Raw genomic sequence first — 16987 nt, forward strand, 5'->3', positions numbered from 1 at the left:
TTTTTCTACTTATTCAAGAGTGTGAAGTGTTCCGTTTTGTTTTCTGCATTTTTAAGGATGGCACTCGACTCTTTTTGGTTGATGGGCATGTTGGAGTAATTTTTTCCTTGGATCAACAGAGGCATGAAATCTTGCAAATGGCACTAGCTGCTTCTCTATATATACATCGATGTTGCAGCTCCAGCTGGTTTCCCGTTGAGCCTTTCGAAGTTTTCAGGATAACGGACTTCATACCAGTTCGCAAACGAGTAGCAACAGCTAATGATGTTTTTTTTTTCATACATGAAAAGCTCATCAATACACACAGGTGGTCGTGATTACAGGGATAGGAACAACTGAGTGACCAAGACCGAGTTGTGTTTGAGACCTCGACCTTTTACACCTTTCTGTTGGTCTGGTACGTGTACTGTCCATTACAATGGATAGTTTAATACTTTAAGTGATGGCATTTGAGGCATCACTGAAGTGTGTCTTGACGACATCGTTGTACATGGCAGATCCGATCTCATGAGCATCTCTTAACAAGTTGGTCACACATTCATCTAGACCTTATTTAATCCAAGGGTAGTAAGGTAAGAACTTGTCATAGAGCTTGTGTGCTATAGGCGGTTGTGGAGTCATTATACTATCAGATAAATATGACCTTGGCCTTGAATAATCATGTGAGAGTGACCTTGAATCATTCCAAAACATAGTTATATCCAGCCGAAGATCATCAAATTTGGCAAGGCAGTTTCAGGAATTGAGCGATATTGGTACTTTAGGGTAAGAAATGACCTTGATCTTATCATGTGACCTTGACCTCGAAACATTCCAAAATATAGTTAGATTGATCGGGCATCCTCAAAACTATCAGAAACGAGCTTGAGATATGACATTTTATGGTTTGGTCTGTGGAATCGAGGCGGCCATTTTGAATTAATTGAAAATGGCCGCCAGAGTGAAGTCCCACCATAGAAATGTTTCTATGTGGCTAAATGTAACTTCATGTCAAATTTTACACTTTCTGCAAGATCTGAACGAATTGGTTGTATTTTTACATTTACCCATCCCACTATGTAGGTGATGGCAGCCAGAGGTTGCCAGCTCTCTTGTAAGGGCGGTGGTGTCATTGAAGAGATCACTCTTTGCATCGCCAAACTTGTTAGTGGTGACGATGACTGTACATCTAGGCCGGATGGGCCTGCTCCTCCCTCCCCCCGTGTCTCCAGCGCTTTTTTCCACATCATTCCTCCTGTTATTTTCTCGAACATAACAGCGCCCGGAGGGACATAAGCACCATGGAACCTGATGCCTTCCTCTTTACTTGCGTGGGAATGCATTGGCTTCAGTAGTTGTATGATCCGTCTGTTTACTGGCAGCACACCGCTGGAAGATTCCTCTGTGAGAGATATTACCGCCGAAGGCACTTTTCCTACACACATCTCATTGCCAAACTTTCTGGGAGCATCCTCAGTAGCTTGTTTTCCTTCACCTGTAAATTTCAGCCTCTCCTGCAATGTGTTTGCCTCGCATAGTTGATCATCATCTTCATTGGAGCCACATTTTCCCTGCACTTACTCCTTGCATGTATTCTCTAGCAAAATAGATGGGGTATTATTGCCAGTATATGGAGAGCTATTTTGGCCAGGGAGATGTCGTAAGTATCAGGTGAGTGATCTCCCTTATTATTTCTGGAGGCATTTAGGTGGCTTAAAGTGGTTAGTTGGGGACCATCGGGTAACTTCTGAGAAGGCTCCTTTGACCCACGTTTCTGCCTCTTCCCCCGACATGGCTTTCCAATGTGTTGACTGTGTGCCATTCACCTCATGTATGTCTCCTCTTGTTGGCTCAACATTTTCAGGCTGAGTGGGCACACTGCTATCGCTGCTATCGTCCCTTTCCTTCAACTCACACAACAGTGTATATTTCTCACACATACGAGTATACAGATTGTGTATTTTTGTACAAGCCAGAACAGATACACTGGCAAGTTTCCTGTGGCGTTACGCGCTAGCTAGGGAAGGATATGGGAGGATTGGAGATGAATGGAGGGGGAAGTATAACTAAAAGGAGTGTGGGAGTGTGAGAGAGGGGGAGAGAAGGAGGGCTTTAGGCCGGGCCGGGTGTGTACACTCATAGCAAACAACTTGCTGGGCTTTGACTGTGTTAAGGTGTGACTCTATCCTGTTGATGGCATCTATAATTTTCACATACCACATCAGATATGTCGGCAATAGCGAGGTAGTAAAGGCTGGCATTGAGGCAGTGGAATATTGGGGAGGCAGGTAGTGTGGGGTAGGTTAGTGGGAGACGGGTGGACAGCGGGTTAGGCCAGAGGCGGCTGGCGGCTAGAACACTTGACCGGCTCAAATTACAAGCCACTGCCCTGTTTGGCACTTGACGACACCAAAGACAGTCAATTAGACTAGGGAAATATTTATAAGATAAAACTGTGATATTTTATTGTGCAGTGCTTGGTTCTTTGGCTAGTATCATATAATATTACGGACCACAGTGTTTATTTATTTTATTTTATTTATTTTTTCTGCTCAGGATCCACATCTAAAGTTTTGAAGAGAAAGTTGAAATTGGCAGGAATATACGGTGTAATATTATTATTATTATTAATATTATTATTATTATTATTATTATTATTATTATTATTATTATTATTATTATTATTATTATTATTATTATTATTATATTATTATTATTATTATTATTATTATTATTATTATTATTATTATTATTATTATTATTATTATTATTATTATTATTATTATTATTATTATTATTATTATTATTATTATTATTATTATTATTATTATTATTATTATATTATTATTATTATTATTATTATTATTATTATTATTATTATTATTATTATTATTATTATTATTATTATTATATTATTATTATGATTATTATTATTATTATTATTATTATTATTATTATTATATTATTATTATTATTATTATTATTATTATTATTATTATTTTTATTATTATTATTATTATTATTATTATTATTATTATTATTATTATTATTATTATTATTATTATTATTACAATAAGGGATAAAGAATATGAAATTATGGTTCGGGACTATGCCCCTAAATATAAAAAGTACCAACGGCATAATTATAGTGCACGTGAAAGAGAGAGAGAGAAAGAGAGAGAGAGACTGGTTGAGTATGACGTATAAGGAAATAGGTTAGAGATAGACAGATACGCTTATGTTAAGAGACAGAATTAGACTGAGAGATACAGACCGATAGGCTGACTGCAAGTCAGGGACGGATGGAGAGGGAGAGAAAAAACCCACTTAACGATATAAATTGTTAACAAGGTAGAAAAAGAGATAACTGGAGAGATATAGAGACAGTGAGTTAGACAAACCACGATGGAGAAGTGTGTGTCCGGCTCTCATACAGGCAGAGAAACGAACCACCGAGGAATGTTCACAAATACTTCTGTGTTTTCCGTTAAATCATCCATGAAGTTAAAAGATACATTTAGAAAGAGTTATAGCGTGCCATAGCATTGACGTCAATACTTTGAACGTCTCTCATTGGTCAGAGGCGTGAGAACCTAGGAGAGAGAGAGGGAGGGGGGGATTGTGGGGGGGGGCCGTCTCGTGGCTGGTATATAAGACACGGCGGACTTTGCTTCCAGCAGAGTTTTCCGAAAAACGTCCAGCTTAAAACATCTTTCTTCATAAAATTCTTCTCGCCAAATTTTCGGTAAGTCTGTGGCATTACACAAACTGTCATTTTTCTGTAAAGGTAGAGTTTTCCTGATGGAAGTTTTATTTAGATTAATTTACGTTATATTGTGGAATCGAAGCGTTTTGGGTGTGGCTGGAAGTATTTAATGTCGGGCTGATACTTATACAGTATATTTTGTGTTGGTTTACGTAGAGGATGAGATCTTTGCAATATTTTCCTTACGTACAGAATGAGAATGTTATTATCTGGCCTGGTTATTGGTCTGACTTTCCGTGTGTCATCCAGCAGCTTCTTCAACACTAATGTTTCTGAAGACTGCAGGTGCATGAAGAGTATTACAGTAAGAACCAAGTGTGTAGTGCAAGAGTGTTGACTTTTGTAAGCTATAGAGTTGTCTAGTGTTGTAAACACTGAGTGACTGAGGAGTATTTTGACTGAAGTGTACGGTGTTAAAGCTTCTTTAGGTTCATAAAATGTGTGACCGCCTAAAATTATGATAACACTGGGGAGAATGATGAACTTTAAGAAAGAAGTATGTGTTGTGTAGGGTGTGTTAAGTTAATGAACTGTGCTGACCTCTTGCAAAATGTAAACAACAGGAGTGGATGAAGTAAGGAGTTATATAAATGGAAAGTGTTGGGTTTGGTTTCGTCTGTAGAGACAGCATAGCATGTTAAGGAGATGATCAAGTGACATCTTGATAATGAAAATTAATATATTCCTTACTCTTTTGGAAGTGAATGGAGGTACGGTCCTCTCCACTACAGCCTTTACAGTTTCTCGTAAGGTTTTGTTCAGTGTGACAACCCTGTGTTTGTTTACAACCGACAGAAGGAAACTGACAGTAGTAAACAGACTATTGAATCAAAATAATAAAACAATATTAAAACAAATATCTCAAAGATAGTGATTTTTGGAATGTTTTTTATGATGAGATCCTGTAAACGGACTAGTGAAAGGGGACTGTCCATCTGTTGTCATCCTTGTAGTAAATAGAGACAGTGAGCTGTAGTCATATCCTGTTTTTTGAGTAGAGAAAGTGAGCGTGTCTGTTGCCTTTAGTTACCATAGGAAAAGATTGTGTATTTTGCTACTGACGTATTGTGGTGTCACGGAAGATGTTGATGCATATTACAAATGCCGACGATTTAATGAACTGGTGTTATTGTACCATAGTAATTGTTACAATTAAATTCTGGTAGTTGTTGTAGATATCACACCAGCATTGGTTTGTGATGACGTGTACATATTGGAGAAAGCAAAGTTAAGTGGTGTGGCTCCTTAGAAGGTGTTGCAGATGGCGTAGTGACGAGAGGTTGTGGTACTGGAGTGTCATGTGGACTTGTGGGTTGTTGTTGCAGCCCACACTGGTGATGGTAAGGGAGCGTGTGACTGGGGGCGCCCTGCTACTGCTGCGTTTCGTCAGCACCTCCTGCCTGGTCCACCTCACCCATGGCCTACTACAGGTGCCAGACCCCACCACCCATCACTTCTTCCATCACCCTTCACTGTGAGTAGTGCTTCGTGTTCACCTCTCTTCTCCCCCATTCTCGTGTTCAGGTAGAGGTGTTCTCTGTTGCCTATATTCTAATGATCTAGTTAACGCGTCACTCTTCCTCTTCTGGTAGAGCTCTCATATACAGTAAGTGTCCTCAACCTCTGTCTCTCTCTCTAGTTAATCTTCTGTTAATGGTGTTTAATTCTCTGGTTAACGTTCACCTTCATTAATCATGAACAAGCACCAGTATAATTTCCACTTTCATTCTTCTCTCTTCCTTTACCCCCTGTGCATATTACCTTCAATAATGTTCAGTGTTCTTACAAGCTTTCAATTCATCATCAGTTTAAATAATTTAATTTTGAAACTGAATAGAAAAAACACCTATAAAGTTAGGCCAATTCACGTAATTTAAAGGATGTATTTAAATAACTCACCCATCTACTTACTTACTTATTTATTTAAGATTTATTTAAGATTTATTCCCAACTAGTTTAACACAAGTAAAAAAAATTGTTTGTCTCCGAGGATGATTGCTTTACTCTTTGAAAAGGGTAGTTTAAACCTGCGGAATTATTGTTTTTTAACTCTTAGAAGACAATGGTTTATCCTTTTTACAAAGATAGATTAGACTGTGAGCCTTAGAGGCTTAGATTTATGAGGTTTTAACATTTAATTGTGATGATACACACCATAGTCATCCAATGATTAAGCAATCGACATGTTAGAGTTAACCATCGTCCTCAAAGAGTAAACTATTGCCCTTCAAGGGTTAAACCATAGTTCCCCAATGGTTAAGCCATAGTCCTCCAAGTGTTTAACCATCGATTTCAAAGGGTTAAGCCATCGTTTTACAATGGTCAAACTATACTTCTCCAAGGCTTAAAATCATCGACTTCAAAAGGTTACACCATTGTACTGAAAGGGCTAACAAGTAATCGGTACAACATGTACAAAACAGAACCCAAACATCATCACTAATCCACATTTCCAGGCCCGGTGGTTCCGACCCTGTTGAGGACAACAATGCACCTGGCGACCACGTCAACATCTGGGAAACTTCGCCAGGGTCTCAGGATGCCTCTGGTCGAAGACATCGTGACCCGAGTGTTCGTCGTCTGGTAAAAGGAAAAGAATTCGAAGAGCGAGGCCAAGGGGTCAGAGGGGCACTTGTCGACAATCGACTTACGAGGGACAGTGATGTCGAGGTTCGTCTGGCTGGTCGACGAGACAGATATTCTGATGGTCGCTATGCAGTTCGTGTTGCTGAAGGCCGTAGTTTTGATGCCCGACTTTCTGAAGGCCACCAACTTCATGTCCGACGTGCTGAAGGCCGCCGAATTGATACACGACTTGCTGAAGGACGAGGACTTGATGCTCGACTTGTTGAAGGCCGCCGCCTTCATGTCCAATACGATAAAATTCGAAGACTTGATGCCCGACTTTCCGAAGGTCGACAACTTCACGACCGAATTGGTGAAGAGCGATATCTTGATGCCAGACAAGTCAAAGAGCAACGACTACTCAACAAGATCGCTGAACGAAGACTGTTCGTCCATAAAAGATCTGATACACACCTTCGTGGTGGACAATTTATTGATAAACAACCTGACGCAAGGAAGGCTGAAGAACGTCGTCTTGACACAAAGAGAAATTCCGGAGAACGTCGCCTTGACACGAGGAGGAACTCTGAAGAACGGCGCTTTGACACAAAGAGGAACTCTAAAGAACGACGTCTAGACACAAGCAGGAACTCTGAAGAACTTCTTCTTGACACAAGGAGGAACACCGAAGAACGACGCCTTAACACGAGGAGCAACACTGAAGAACGACGCCCTGACGCAAGGGGGAACTCTAACGAACGTCGCCTTGAGACAAGGAGGCGCTCTGAAGAACGTCGCCTTGACACAAAGAGGAACTCTGAAGAACGACGCCTTGACACAGGAAGGAACACTGAAGAACGGCTCCTTGACACAAGGAGGAACACTGGAGAACAACGCATTGACACAAGGAGAAACTCTGAAAATCGGCGGCTTGACACAAGGAGGAACTCTGCAGAACGACGCCTTGACACAAGGAAGAACACTGAAGAACGACGCCTTGACACAAGGATAAACTCTGAAGAACGCCGCCTTGACACAAAAAGGAACTCTGAAAAACAACGCCTTGACGCAAAGAGGAACACTGAAGAACGGCGCCGTGACACAAGGAATAACAGTGAAGAACGACGCCTTGACACAGAGAGGAACTCTGAAGAACGTCGCCTTGATACAAAGAAAAACATTGAAGAAAGTCGCCTTGATACAAGGAAGAACACTGAAGAACGTCGCCATGACACAAAGAGGAACTCTGAAGAACGACGCCTTGACACAGGAAGGAACACTGAAGAACGGCTCCTTGACACAAGGAGGAACACTGGAGAACAACGCATTGACACAAGGAGAAACTCTGAAAATCGGCGGCTTGACACAAGGAGGAACTCTGCAGAACGACGCCTTAACGCAAAGAGGAACACTGAAGAACGGCGCCTTGACACAAGGAATAACAGTGAAGAAGGACGCCTTGACACAAAAAGGAACTCTAAAGAACGACGCCTTGACACCGGAAGAATCACTGAAGAACGGCGCCTTGACACAAGGGAGAGCTCTGAAGAACGACACCTTGACGCAAGGAGGAACTCTGAAGAACGTCGCCTTAACACAGGAAGGAACTCTGAAGAACGTCTCCTTAACACAAGAAGGAGCTCTGAAGAACGTCGTCTTGACACAAAGAGGAACTCTGAAGAACGACGCCTTGACACAGGAAGGAACAGTGAAGAACGGCGCCTTGACACAAGGGCTAACTCTGAAGAACGTCGCCTTGACACTAGGAGGAAGTCTGAAGAACGTCGCTTTAGCACACGGAGGAACTCTGAAGAACGTCGTCTTGACACAAGGAGAGCAGAAGAACGTCACCTTGACACGTGGAGGAATACTGAAGAACGTCCCATTGACACAAGAAGGAATACTGAAGAACGTCGCCTTGACGCAAGGAGAAACACTGAAGAGCGTCGCTTTGACGCGTGGAATAATGCTGAAGAACGGCGCCTTGATACAAGGAAGAACACCGAAGAACGACGCCTTGACACAAGGCGTAACATTGAAGGACATCGCCTTGACACAAAAAGGAACACTGAAGAACGTCACCTTGACACAAGAAGGAACACCGAAGAACGTCGCCTTAACACAAGGATGAATACTGAAGAACGTCGCTTTGACACAAGAAGGAACACAGAAGAACGTTGCCATGACACAAAGAGGTACAGTGAAGAACGTCGCCTTGACACAAGAAGGAATACTGAAGAACGTCCCCTTGACACAAGAAGGAATACTGAAGAACGTCGCCTTGATACAAGGAGGAATACTGTAAAACGTCACATTGACACATGGAGGAATACTGAAGAACGTCGCCTTAACACAAGAAGGAATACTGAAAAACGTCGCCTTGACGCAAGGAGGAATACTGAAGAACGTCGCGCTGTCACGAGAATTAATACCGAAGAACGTACTCTTGACACAAGAAGGAATACTGAAGAACGTCGCCTTAACACAAGAAGGAATACTGAAGAACGTCGCTTTGATACAAGAAGGAATACTGAAGAACGTCGCCTTGACACAAGAAGGAATACTGAAGAACGTCGCCTTGACACAAGAAGGAATACTGAAGAACGTCGCTTTGATACAAGAAGGAATACTGAAGAACGTCCCCTTGACACAAGAAGGAATACTGAAGACCGTCGCTTTGATACAAGAAGGAATACTGAAGAACGTCCCCTTGACACAAGAAGAAATACTGAAGAACGTCGCCTTGACACAAGGAGGAATACTGAAGAACGTCGCGCTGTCACGAGAATTAATACCGAAGAACGTACTCTTGACACAAGAAGGAATACTGAAGAACGTCGCCTTGTCACAAGGAGGGATACCGAAGAACGTCTCCTGAACAGTAGGAAAGCTGAAGAACGGGGCCTTGACACAAGGAGGAATATAGAAAAACGTCGCCTTGACACAAGGAGGAATACCGAAGAACGTCGCCTTAACAGTAGGAGAGCTGAAGAACGGCGTCTTGACACAAGGAGGAATACTGAGGAACTTCGCATTGACACAAAAAGGTACAGTGAAGAACGTCGCCTTGACACAAGAAGGAATACTGAAGAACGTCGCCTTGACACAAGGAAAGCTGAAGAACGTCGCCTTGAGACAAGGAGGAATACTGAAGAACGACGCCTTGACACAAGGAGGACAACGGAAGAACGTCGCCTTGACAAAAGGAGGAATACTGAAGAACGTCGCCTTGTCACAAGAAGGAATACTGAAGAACGTCGCCTTGACACAAGGAGGTATTCTGATGAACGTCGCCTTGACACAAGGAGGAACACTAAAGAACGTCTAATTGACACAAGGAGGAACACTGAAGAACGTCGCCTTGAAACAAGAAGGAATACTGAAGAACGACGCCTTGACACAAGGCGGACAACAGAAGAACGTCGCCTTGAAACAAGGAGAAATACTGAAGAACGTCTCCTTGACACAAGGAGGAATACTGAAGAACGTCGCCTTGAAACGAGGAGGAATACTGAAGAACGTCGCCTTGACACAAGGGGAGTTGAAGGTCGTCGTCTTGACACAAGAAGAGTTGAAGGTTGTCTCTTTAACCCAAGGAGCTGTGAAGGCAGTAGCCTTGACACAAGGAGAGCGGAAGAATGTCGCTTTGACACAAACAGGAAGGTTCCTGGAGAGCTGCTGCTTCAAGGCTACAAGTTGTCCGTGGCGCCAGTTTCCTCCTTGTTGGAAGTAGCACCCAAGACACAGCACCCTCACTCATTGTTAGACGATGTCACCTTTATGAAGTCCCAAGTGAGTACTATACCTTTATCTGGCCACACATTGTATGAATGTTGTTTCATAATTATGTAATTTCTGATGTTCACACCTTTATCAGAAAATATGAAAAGCATCTCCTCCTGTTCATCATAATTTAGGGTTGTGATGGCTACTTAGTATCATGTCTGGTTCTTGTCTTCAGCCTTCTGCCTTCATGGACTCAGCCGCCTTCCAGTCCACACATCCTTATTTACCGGTGGAGGAACACAAGGACGAGAAGTGAGTCTGACAGTTTTGTCTATTAAACCCAAAATACTGTTACAATTTTGATGATTTAGCGTCATGTCTTTATATTACCTGTACGTTCGTATTCTATATATTTTATTTAATGAATATTTCAAGATTACATTTCAGATGATCAAAGTTGGTAATGAAACTGAACATTAGGTCTGAGCGCATCATTACAAACGTTTTCTTTAGTAATACACACATATACACATAATGGTTGCCCCTCGTGGACGAGGATGGCAAGCTCAATGGGCACCAATGCGTGAATTTGTGTAAGGTGTAGAATCTGTCGTCAAGACAACAAGAAGACCTTAAGTTAACGATTATCATGACTCAGTGTTAAGGAATAGCCCAAGAAGACGGATAGCTCTCCAACTGACTAACCCTTACCCCGGAACACGAGCCGCATATCGATTAATATCCAGGTTCCCAATTACTGCTGGGTAGACAGAGGCAAATGCGGTAAAGAAAGTTGCCCCTAGTTTCATCCTGCCAGGAATCGAACGCAGGAGTACTTGCTTTCTGTGCAAGCCTGTTGACCATATCACCACAGGTCACACAACATACATAATAATAATAATGGAAGCGCCCCTCGAAATCGAGCATGGCAGGCCCAAGGGCCTCCTAGGCGTGAATTTGTTAAGAAGCTGTTGCCAACACAACAACCACACCCTAAGTTAACGAGCTGCATGGCACAATGTCACGGAATAGTCCGAGAAGACTGGAGAGCTCGCCAACTGCACTGGCTAACCATTACCCCGGAATACGATCTGTAAATCGTTTAACATCCAGGTTCCCAATTACTGCTGGGTAGATAGAGGAAAATGGCGTTAAGAAACTTGCCCATAGTTTAACCCTGCCAGAGGATCGAACTTGGGTCCGTTCGCTTGCAAGGCGAGGATGCTGACCATTACACCACAGATCTCCATGATAATATAAGTATATACATACACACTTGAAGCCACACTTATATACACATGCACACATACATATACAAATAAACAAATTTACACATACAAACCCATGTGTACATAAACAAGCACAGTATCGTGACAACATTGAGCCCTTGATAAGACTTGTTAGGTATGTTTGTAGTTACTAAATTTTAAGACAGATGATTTTATTACGAAGTTGAAAATAAAATGTACGGTACATACACTATAATGGCTTTAAAGTGTAACTAACATTAATTTTGTCTCCGACCTGGTGTTCAGTGAACGTGTCTAGTTAAAAGGTAAAGCCCTAGAATAATTGTGATGCAAGTTTTGGTGTGTTTTTCTTTTTACATCTAAAGTTAATGTGTTATTTAATGACTTAACACCTTAAGTTACAGTATGAGCAATATTTATCGTCGGGACCATTGCGAATATTGACCCTGAATGTGTTGTATTTCAGGTGTGTGGGGGATTTCCTTATGACGGGATTGTGGACGGGTCTGGCTACTATGGCCCTCTACCACGCCCGCAACACCCACGCCTCCAAGCTGGCCGTGTTCTAGGTGCCACGCCAATACCCCAACACGTTTTGTGCAACACAACACGTCAGCTGCTCTACTGGACCATATCTAAACTTACATAGGATTCGATTTTCCTACTATATATGATTACTTCGAGAGGCATATTTAGTATGTACCAGTATTGTATACAGACCTACTCTGTTATACGCCAAATATCACCTTTGAAATTCATCCCAAGTTGATTTTTCTTTCATCACTGTGCTCACAATACCCCAAACCCGAGAGACACCGAGGCTTCCTGATGCGCACTTCATACTTCACCTGACATTGTTTTGTTATTGATTGTTCTCTGTGTCTGACGGAACCAAACTTCATTGCCTTGCAACTCCCTATGGTGTTTATATCTAAAGTTTTCCTAATAATATTTTTCTAACTCACTACTTATTGGGAGATGAATAATTTTGAAGGTATAAGGACTTAATGATTTTTTGACTGCCTTTTTTAAGTTTCCAGTAAGTTAATGTTTACATTAAGAAAGTCTGAAACAACAGTATTGTATAAGGATTATGACTTAGTAATTCCTCGAAGGTTCAATTTACTTTTGTATAAAAACATTAATGTGTTAAACAAAGGGGCGTATCGTAAACTGCGCGCTTTATAACCATTCAGAGGTTCTAAAAGCAATAGTTGTGTTAAGTAAACGGTAAATTATTCTTGTTACTATTCGTTTGCTGCCCATTGTTGAAGTGAACACGAATCATCACCAGTCTCACGTGCTTTATAACGTCACATTCATCAATTTGATTCACATCTTCATTACAATTTTTTAAAGAACATCTTAAATATTGCTATCCCGTTTTCTATTCAATACCGGCCGCCACGAGAACGACTCCTGCACGATTTTCGACGCTAAACGGCTGATGACGTTCCCAAAAGGTCGGAACAACTCTCTCCTGCACCTGACTTCACTTTCACTATCCCCAGGTCGCTGTATGCGCACCTGGAACCAGTATAATCATCTTTACATTGTCTATTGAAGACATTGGTCAATATCATAGTCAATAAAAGGATGTAGAGTTGTTGTTGGTCTTTAATGTTAGATAATGTAGTAATTCGTGTACTTTAGGATTGATGTAACTCGCCGTAAGACTAGAAAGATACTTCTTGTACCTGGGGTATGCTTGCAATCTGGCACTCTCTATTGATGTGATCTCTTGGGGACTACTTATCTGTCCTTGAGAATAGTATATGCATGCTTATAATAATAGCTACTGTACAGCGCATATATGGTATACAATAAAATGGTGCCACGTCAAAAATTTAGTTGTTGAACCTTGTCTGTTGTATTTAAGGAGCCATGGTTTGATGTGAGAATTCATGTAAATGGCTCTCTTCAGCTTTTAATTTTGATGAATTCTTAAAGGTTCTTAATGTTCAACTTTACCTTAGGTAAGAATGTGAAAATTTATTCATCCTGTCTCACCAGCTAAAAGATCATGTGAATTCCCAAAGGCTATTAATTTAAAAAATTCCCTTAACTGAAGATGTAAGAATGTGTTAACACTGATCACGTTCGTCATAGTCGACACAAATACACCATATAAAACGACGTCGTAATTGTACCATGACTTTATTTGTACTTGAGTGGCAAAACTTGATGTTAGAATATTTCAATATCTTAACCCACCTAGTTACGAGGTGTCAACCTGTAAATGATAAACGGAATACATATTCGTGTCGTAACTATGATGATATTCTTTCGTCACCAGCAAAGAAAAAATACACGAGTTTCTAAGAATTTAAAACCAATTCAATGTGAGGGGAAACTTGGACTTTTCATCACTGTGAAATTCATGATCTTATAACTGAAAAAAAGCAAAAGCGCAACAGGATGGGTAAATTATCAGTGTGTGGAGGTGAGGTTTGACACCATATGAGTGATGCTCACCTGAGGTGGGCATGAAGTGAGTATTGATCAGCTGAAGCGAGCAACAAGTGAGTGGTGGTACAAATGACGTGAGACCAGGTACAGAAAGTGGTGATCAGCGAAGGTTGGTACCAAGTTAATGGTCACCAGGTGTAGTGTGCAGCAAGCTTAATAATGAAACTACTACTTCTAATACTACTACTACTTTTACTACTATTACTAGTAGTCGTACTGAACGGAAGCAGCAGCGCTGATGTTACGTTACATTCTGGTTGAGATGTCGACTGTCCTTCTTTCCGCTTAGGTCTGCATATGTCTGCATCAAGGGAACGAGATCATCGGCCACAAAGCCGACAACGGTCGCAGATATTGACTATGAGGCAACAGTTACTTAATGCCTTATACTGTAGAACTGACGCTCAACTAACTCAACATAGCTAGGGTAGCTATTTTTGTATTAGGATATTAAATTTTAAGGCAATAAAATGGTTGCGAGGGTGTGGCTATTTGGGGAGGCTGGAGGCCTCGTTAAAAAAAATCAATAACTCCTACTACTACTACTACTACTACTACTACTATTTTGTGTTTTTAAAGCCTCCAACCTCCCATTAAAGCCACACTTTCACCACGATTTTATTACCTAAATATCATAATGTGAAAGTAACTACCCTTGCTGAGTAAGTTAGGCCGCAGATGTATGCGGTATTCAGTGACTGAGTCTTCATAGTTAATTTCTTTGAATGTTGTTGGCTTAGGGCCGATGATCTTGTTTCTCTTAGGCAAAGCAATATAGACTTAAGTAAAGAGAAAGACAGACGACATCTCAACCAGGCTGCACCTTTAGCTTCTCCGCTGCTCCTTCTGTTCAGATAACACCTCGGCCAGTCTTGTGTAGAAGCATCATGCACTTGGTTCCATCCCGCCAGACGTTGTGAACATCAAAAGAGTGAAGCTACCTTGATCCACATTCTGAATTCTCGTCACACATGCCCTCTTCTTGTTGTTTTCGTTCCTCTTCTGTGCAGCTTTGAGAGAAACATCACGGTGAAATGCGGCCTTGAGGTCGAATATCCTGATATCAAAGAAAGCTCGTTGTTCGTGCGTCCAGAATCCTCAAGCACTGACGTCCACTCGGGCTTCATTGAACGTGTTCGAAGTCCAGTAATGGATATTTTAACCGTCCAATGGAAAAAGGGACGGTTTCACCGTGACGTCGTGGCAGATTTCTTCCAGCATATTCGCTGTGAGATCCCTTACTTCGTCATGCCTCATGCATACGAAGACACCCTTCTTGCACACAAGGCGTGGTCATTGTCGTAGGATGAGCTGCACAGACATTGGGTGGGCATACCTTCTCCTGCAGGACAACCATACTTTAGAGCAATTGCATCTGTAAATTGCTGCATCAATTCTTGAAGTTTATCACTTTGGGTGTGCTGCCGTTCTATCGTAATGAAACGTCGAATCTTATTGAATTCATTGGTATCTACCTCACTTATTGCATTTTTAGCGACTATATTTTCAGTGAGGGCAGCCGTGAGCTTGATAGAGTTCTGATGTTCAGTGGCAGCAAGCTCCTCTGGATTAGTAATTCCCATTCCTTCCAGTGTTGGTGGTAGTGCAAGGAGTCACCTTTCTGCTGGGATTAAGTGAAGGCTTCCCACTAGAGCTGGAGTAAAAGCGATCGTGATGGCGTCTTCCAGAGGGTGGAGGGTGGTATTGGGGATAGTGTGGATCAGGTAGCTCCAGCGATGCTTGACTCTGTGGGTGAATGCCGCAAACACCACATGTGGCTCAATTTTAGCAATGTCAGGCAGAGCTTGGATTTCGTTCACCCACTCAATTACCTTTCCCATTACGTGATCGATTTTGAAATTATTCGTGCCGATTACCGCAGCTAGATGTCTTTGACAATACTTTGTTTCTTATCTCACTTCCGTTGAAGATCTCTATAGCGCTATCATGGTATACGGGTTTTACATTGAGGAAGGACTTGCTGACATTTGGGTGGTGCACCTTTTCTGGACCACGCAATATTACCAGGTCCCACCACTTTTTGATGTCCTCCACCTTTCCTGCTCCTGTAAGGTAATCAGCATATGTCACTTGCTTGATCTTGGTTGTTTCATAGTTTATTGACTATTGGAGCACGGATAGGCCTAGTGCGTAGATTGCCAATGTGACTGGGTCCCCTTACGTTGTTTCCTCAGTTGACTGTATGGTGGTATCGCCTCTTAGGGCCTTGAAGGTAGGACACATATTCTTGATGTTGTGCAGTGAAAGCTTGCAGTTGATTATGTTGAATGCATTGCAAGCATCAACCACGAGTACAGCATCATAAGTAGGATGCTCTAATATCTTCCTCATAGTGTGAATGGCAGCTTAACCCCCACTCTGGTGGCCAGCACATACTTGCAGGTTCCCTGCTGCTGCCCTTACATCATCATAACAAGCCTCCATTACGCATTTTCCAATGATTCGTCGTAGCACTTAACCCAGCCCTACAGGCCTGTATCCAGGATTTATGTCCAGGTGGATGAGGTAGTTTGGCTGTAAGAGCTTGTTAGTAGGGTGGATTAATGCAAAAATCGTTCAGATCTTACAGGAAGTGTGAAATTTGGCATGAAGTTACCCTTTGCCACAAATAAATATTTCCAGGGTGGGAAAATGCTGGGACTTCACTCTGGTGGCCATTTTGAGCAAATTCAAAATGGCCGACTTGATTCCTCAGCCCAAACCATAAAATACCATATCTCAGGATCGTTTCTTATTGTTTTAGGCATGCCTGATCAATCTAGCTGTGTTTTGGAATGTTTCGAGGTCAAGGTCACATGATAATTTAAGGTCAATGTCATTTTTACTCTCAAATACCTCTATTGCTCAATCTCTGAAACTTCTGGGAAAAAATTGATTATCTTGACTTGTTTATTATAGTTTTGAGGATATCTGATCGAAATTACTATAATTTCGGAATGATTCAAGGTCACCATTGCAAGACAATTCAAGGTTCATGGCTAAAGTCGTTAGTAAGTCAGAACTTCGCGGTTGTAGATGCAGTACTTGTTTGGTTTGAAGTTGAATTAATTATCAATGTAACCTGTGTAAAACTACTGAAAATAAGAGTGATATCGGGAAATGCAAGATTAATGCGTTGTAGCCGATGAGAACACTAGATATGATCATCCTTGGCAGTGGCATAAGGAGGTGCAGTATAAGTACACTTTGCTGCAATTGCCCTTGCCAGTGA

General features: G+C 41.6%; 1 protein-coding gene across 1 annotated transcript; it reads left to right on the top strand.

The window, feature by feature from the left end:
• Nucleotides 1-3657: 3657 nt before the first annotated feature.
• LOC121861180 (cingulin-like) lies at nt 3658-13320 on the top strand. The gene is made up of 5 exons (XM_042358739.1): nt 3658-3724; nt 5071-5219; nt 6202-10102; nt 10272-10348; nt 11753-13320. Exons 2-5 carry the CDS (start codon nt 5083-5085, stop codon nt 11853-11855), a joined length of 4218 nt encoding a protein of 1405 aa, XP_042214673.1. The 5' UTR covers nt 3658-3724; nt 5071-5082; the 3' UTR covers nt 11856-13320.
• The last annotated feature ends 3667 nt before the right edge of the window (nt 13321-16987 follow it).

Source organism: Homarus americanus, unplaced genomic scaffold (assembly GCF_018991925.1).
Source record: "Homarus americanus isolate GMGI-L3 unplaced genomic scaffold, GMGI_Hamer_2.0 scaffold50428, whole genome shotgun sequence".
NCBI classification, from domain to species: domain Eukaryota; kingdom Metazoa; phylum Arthropoda; class Malacostraca; order Decapoda; family Nephropidae; genus Homarus; species Homarus americanus.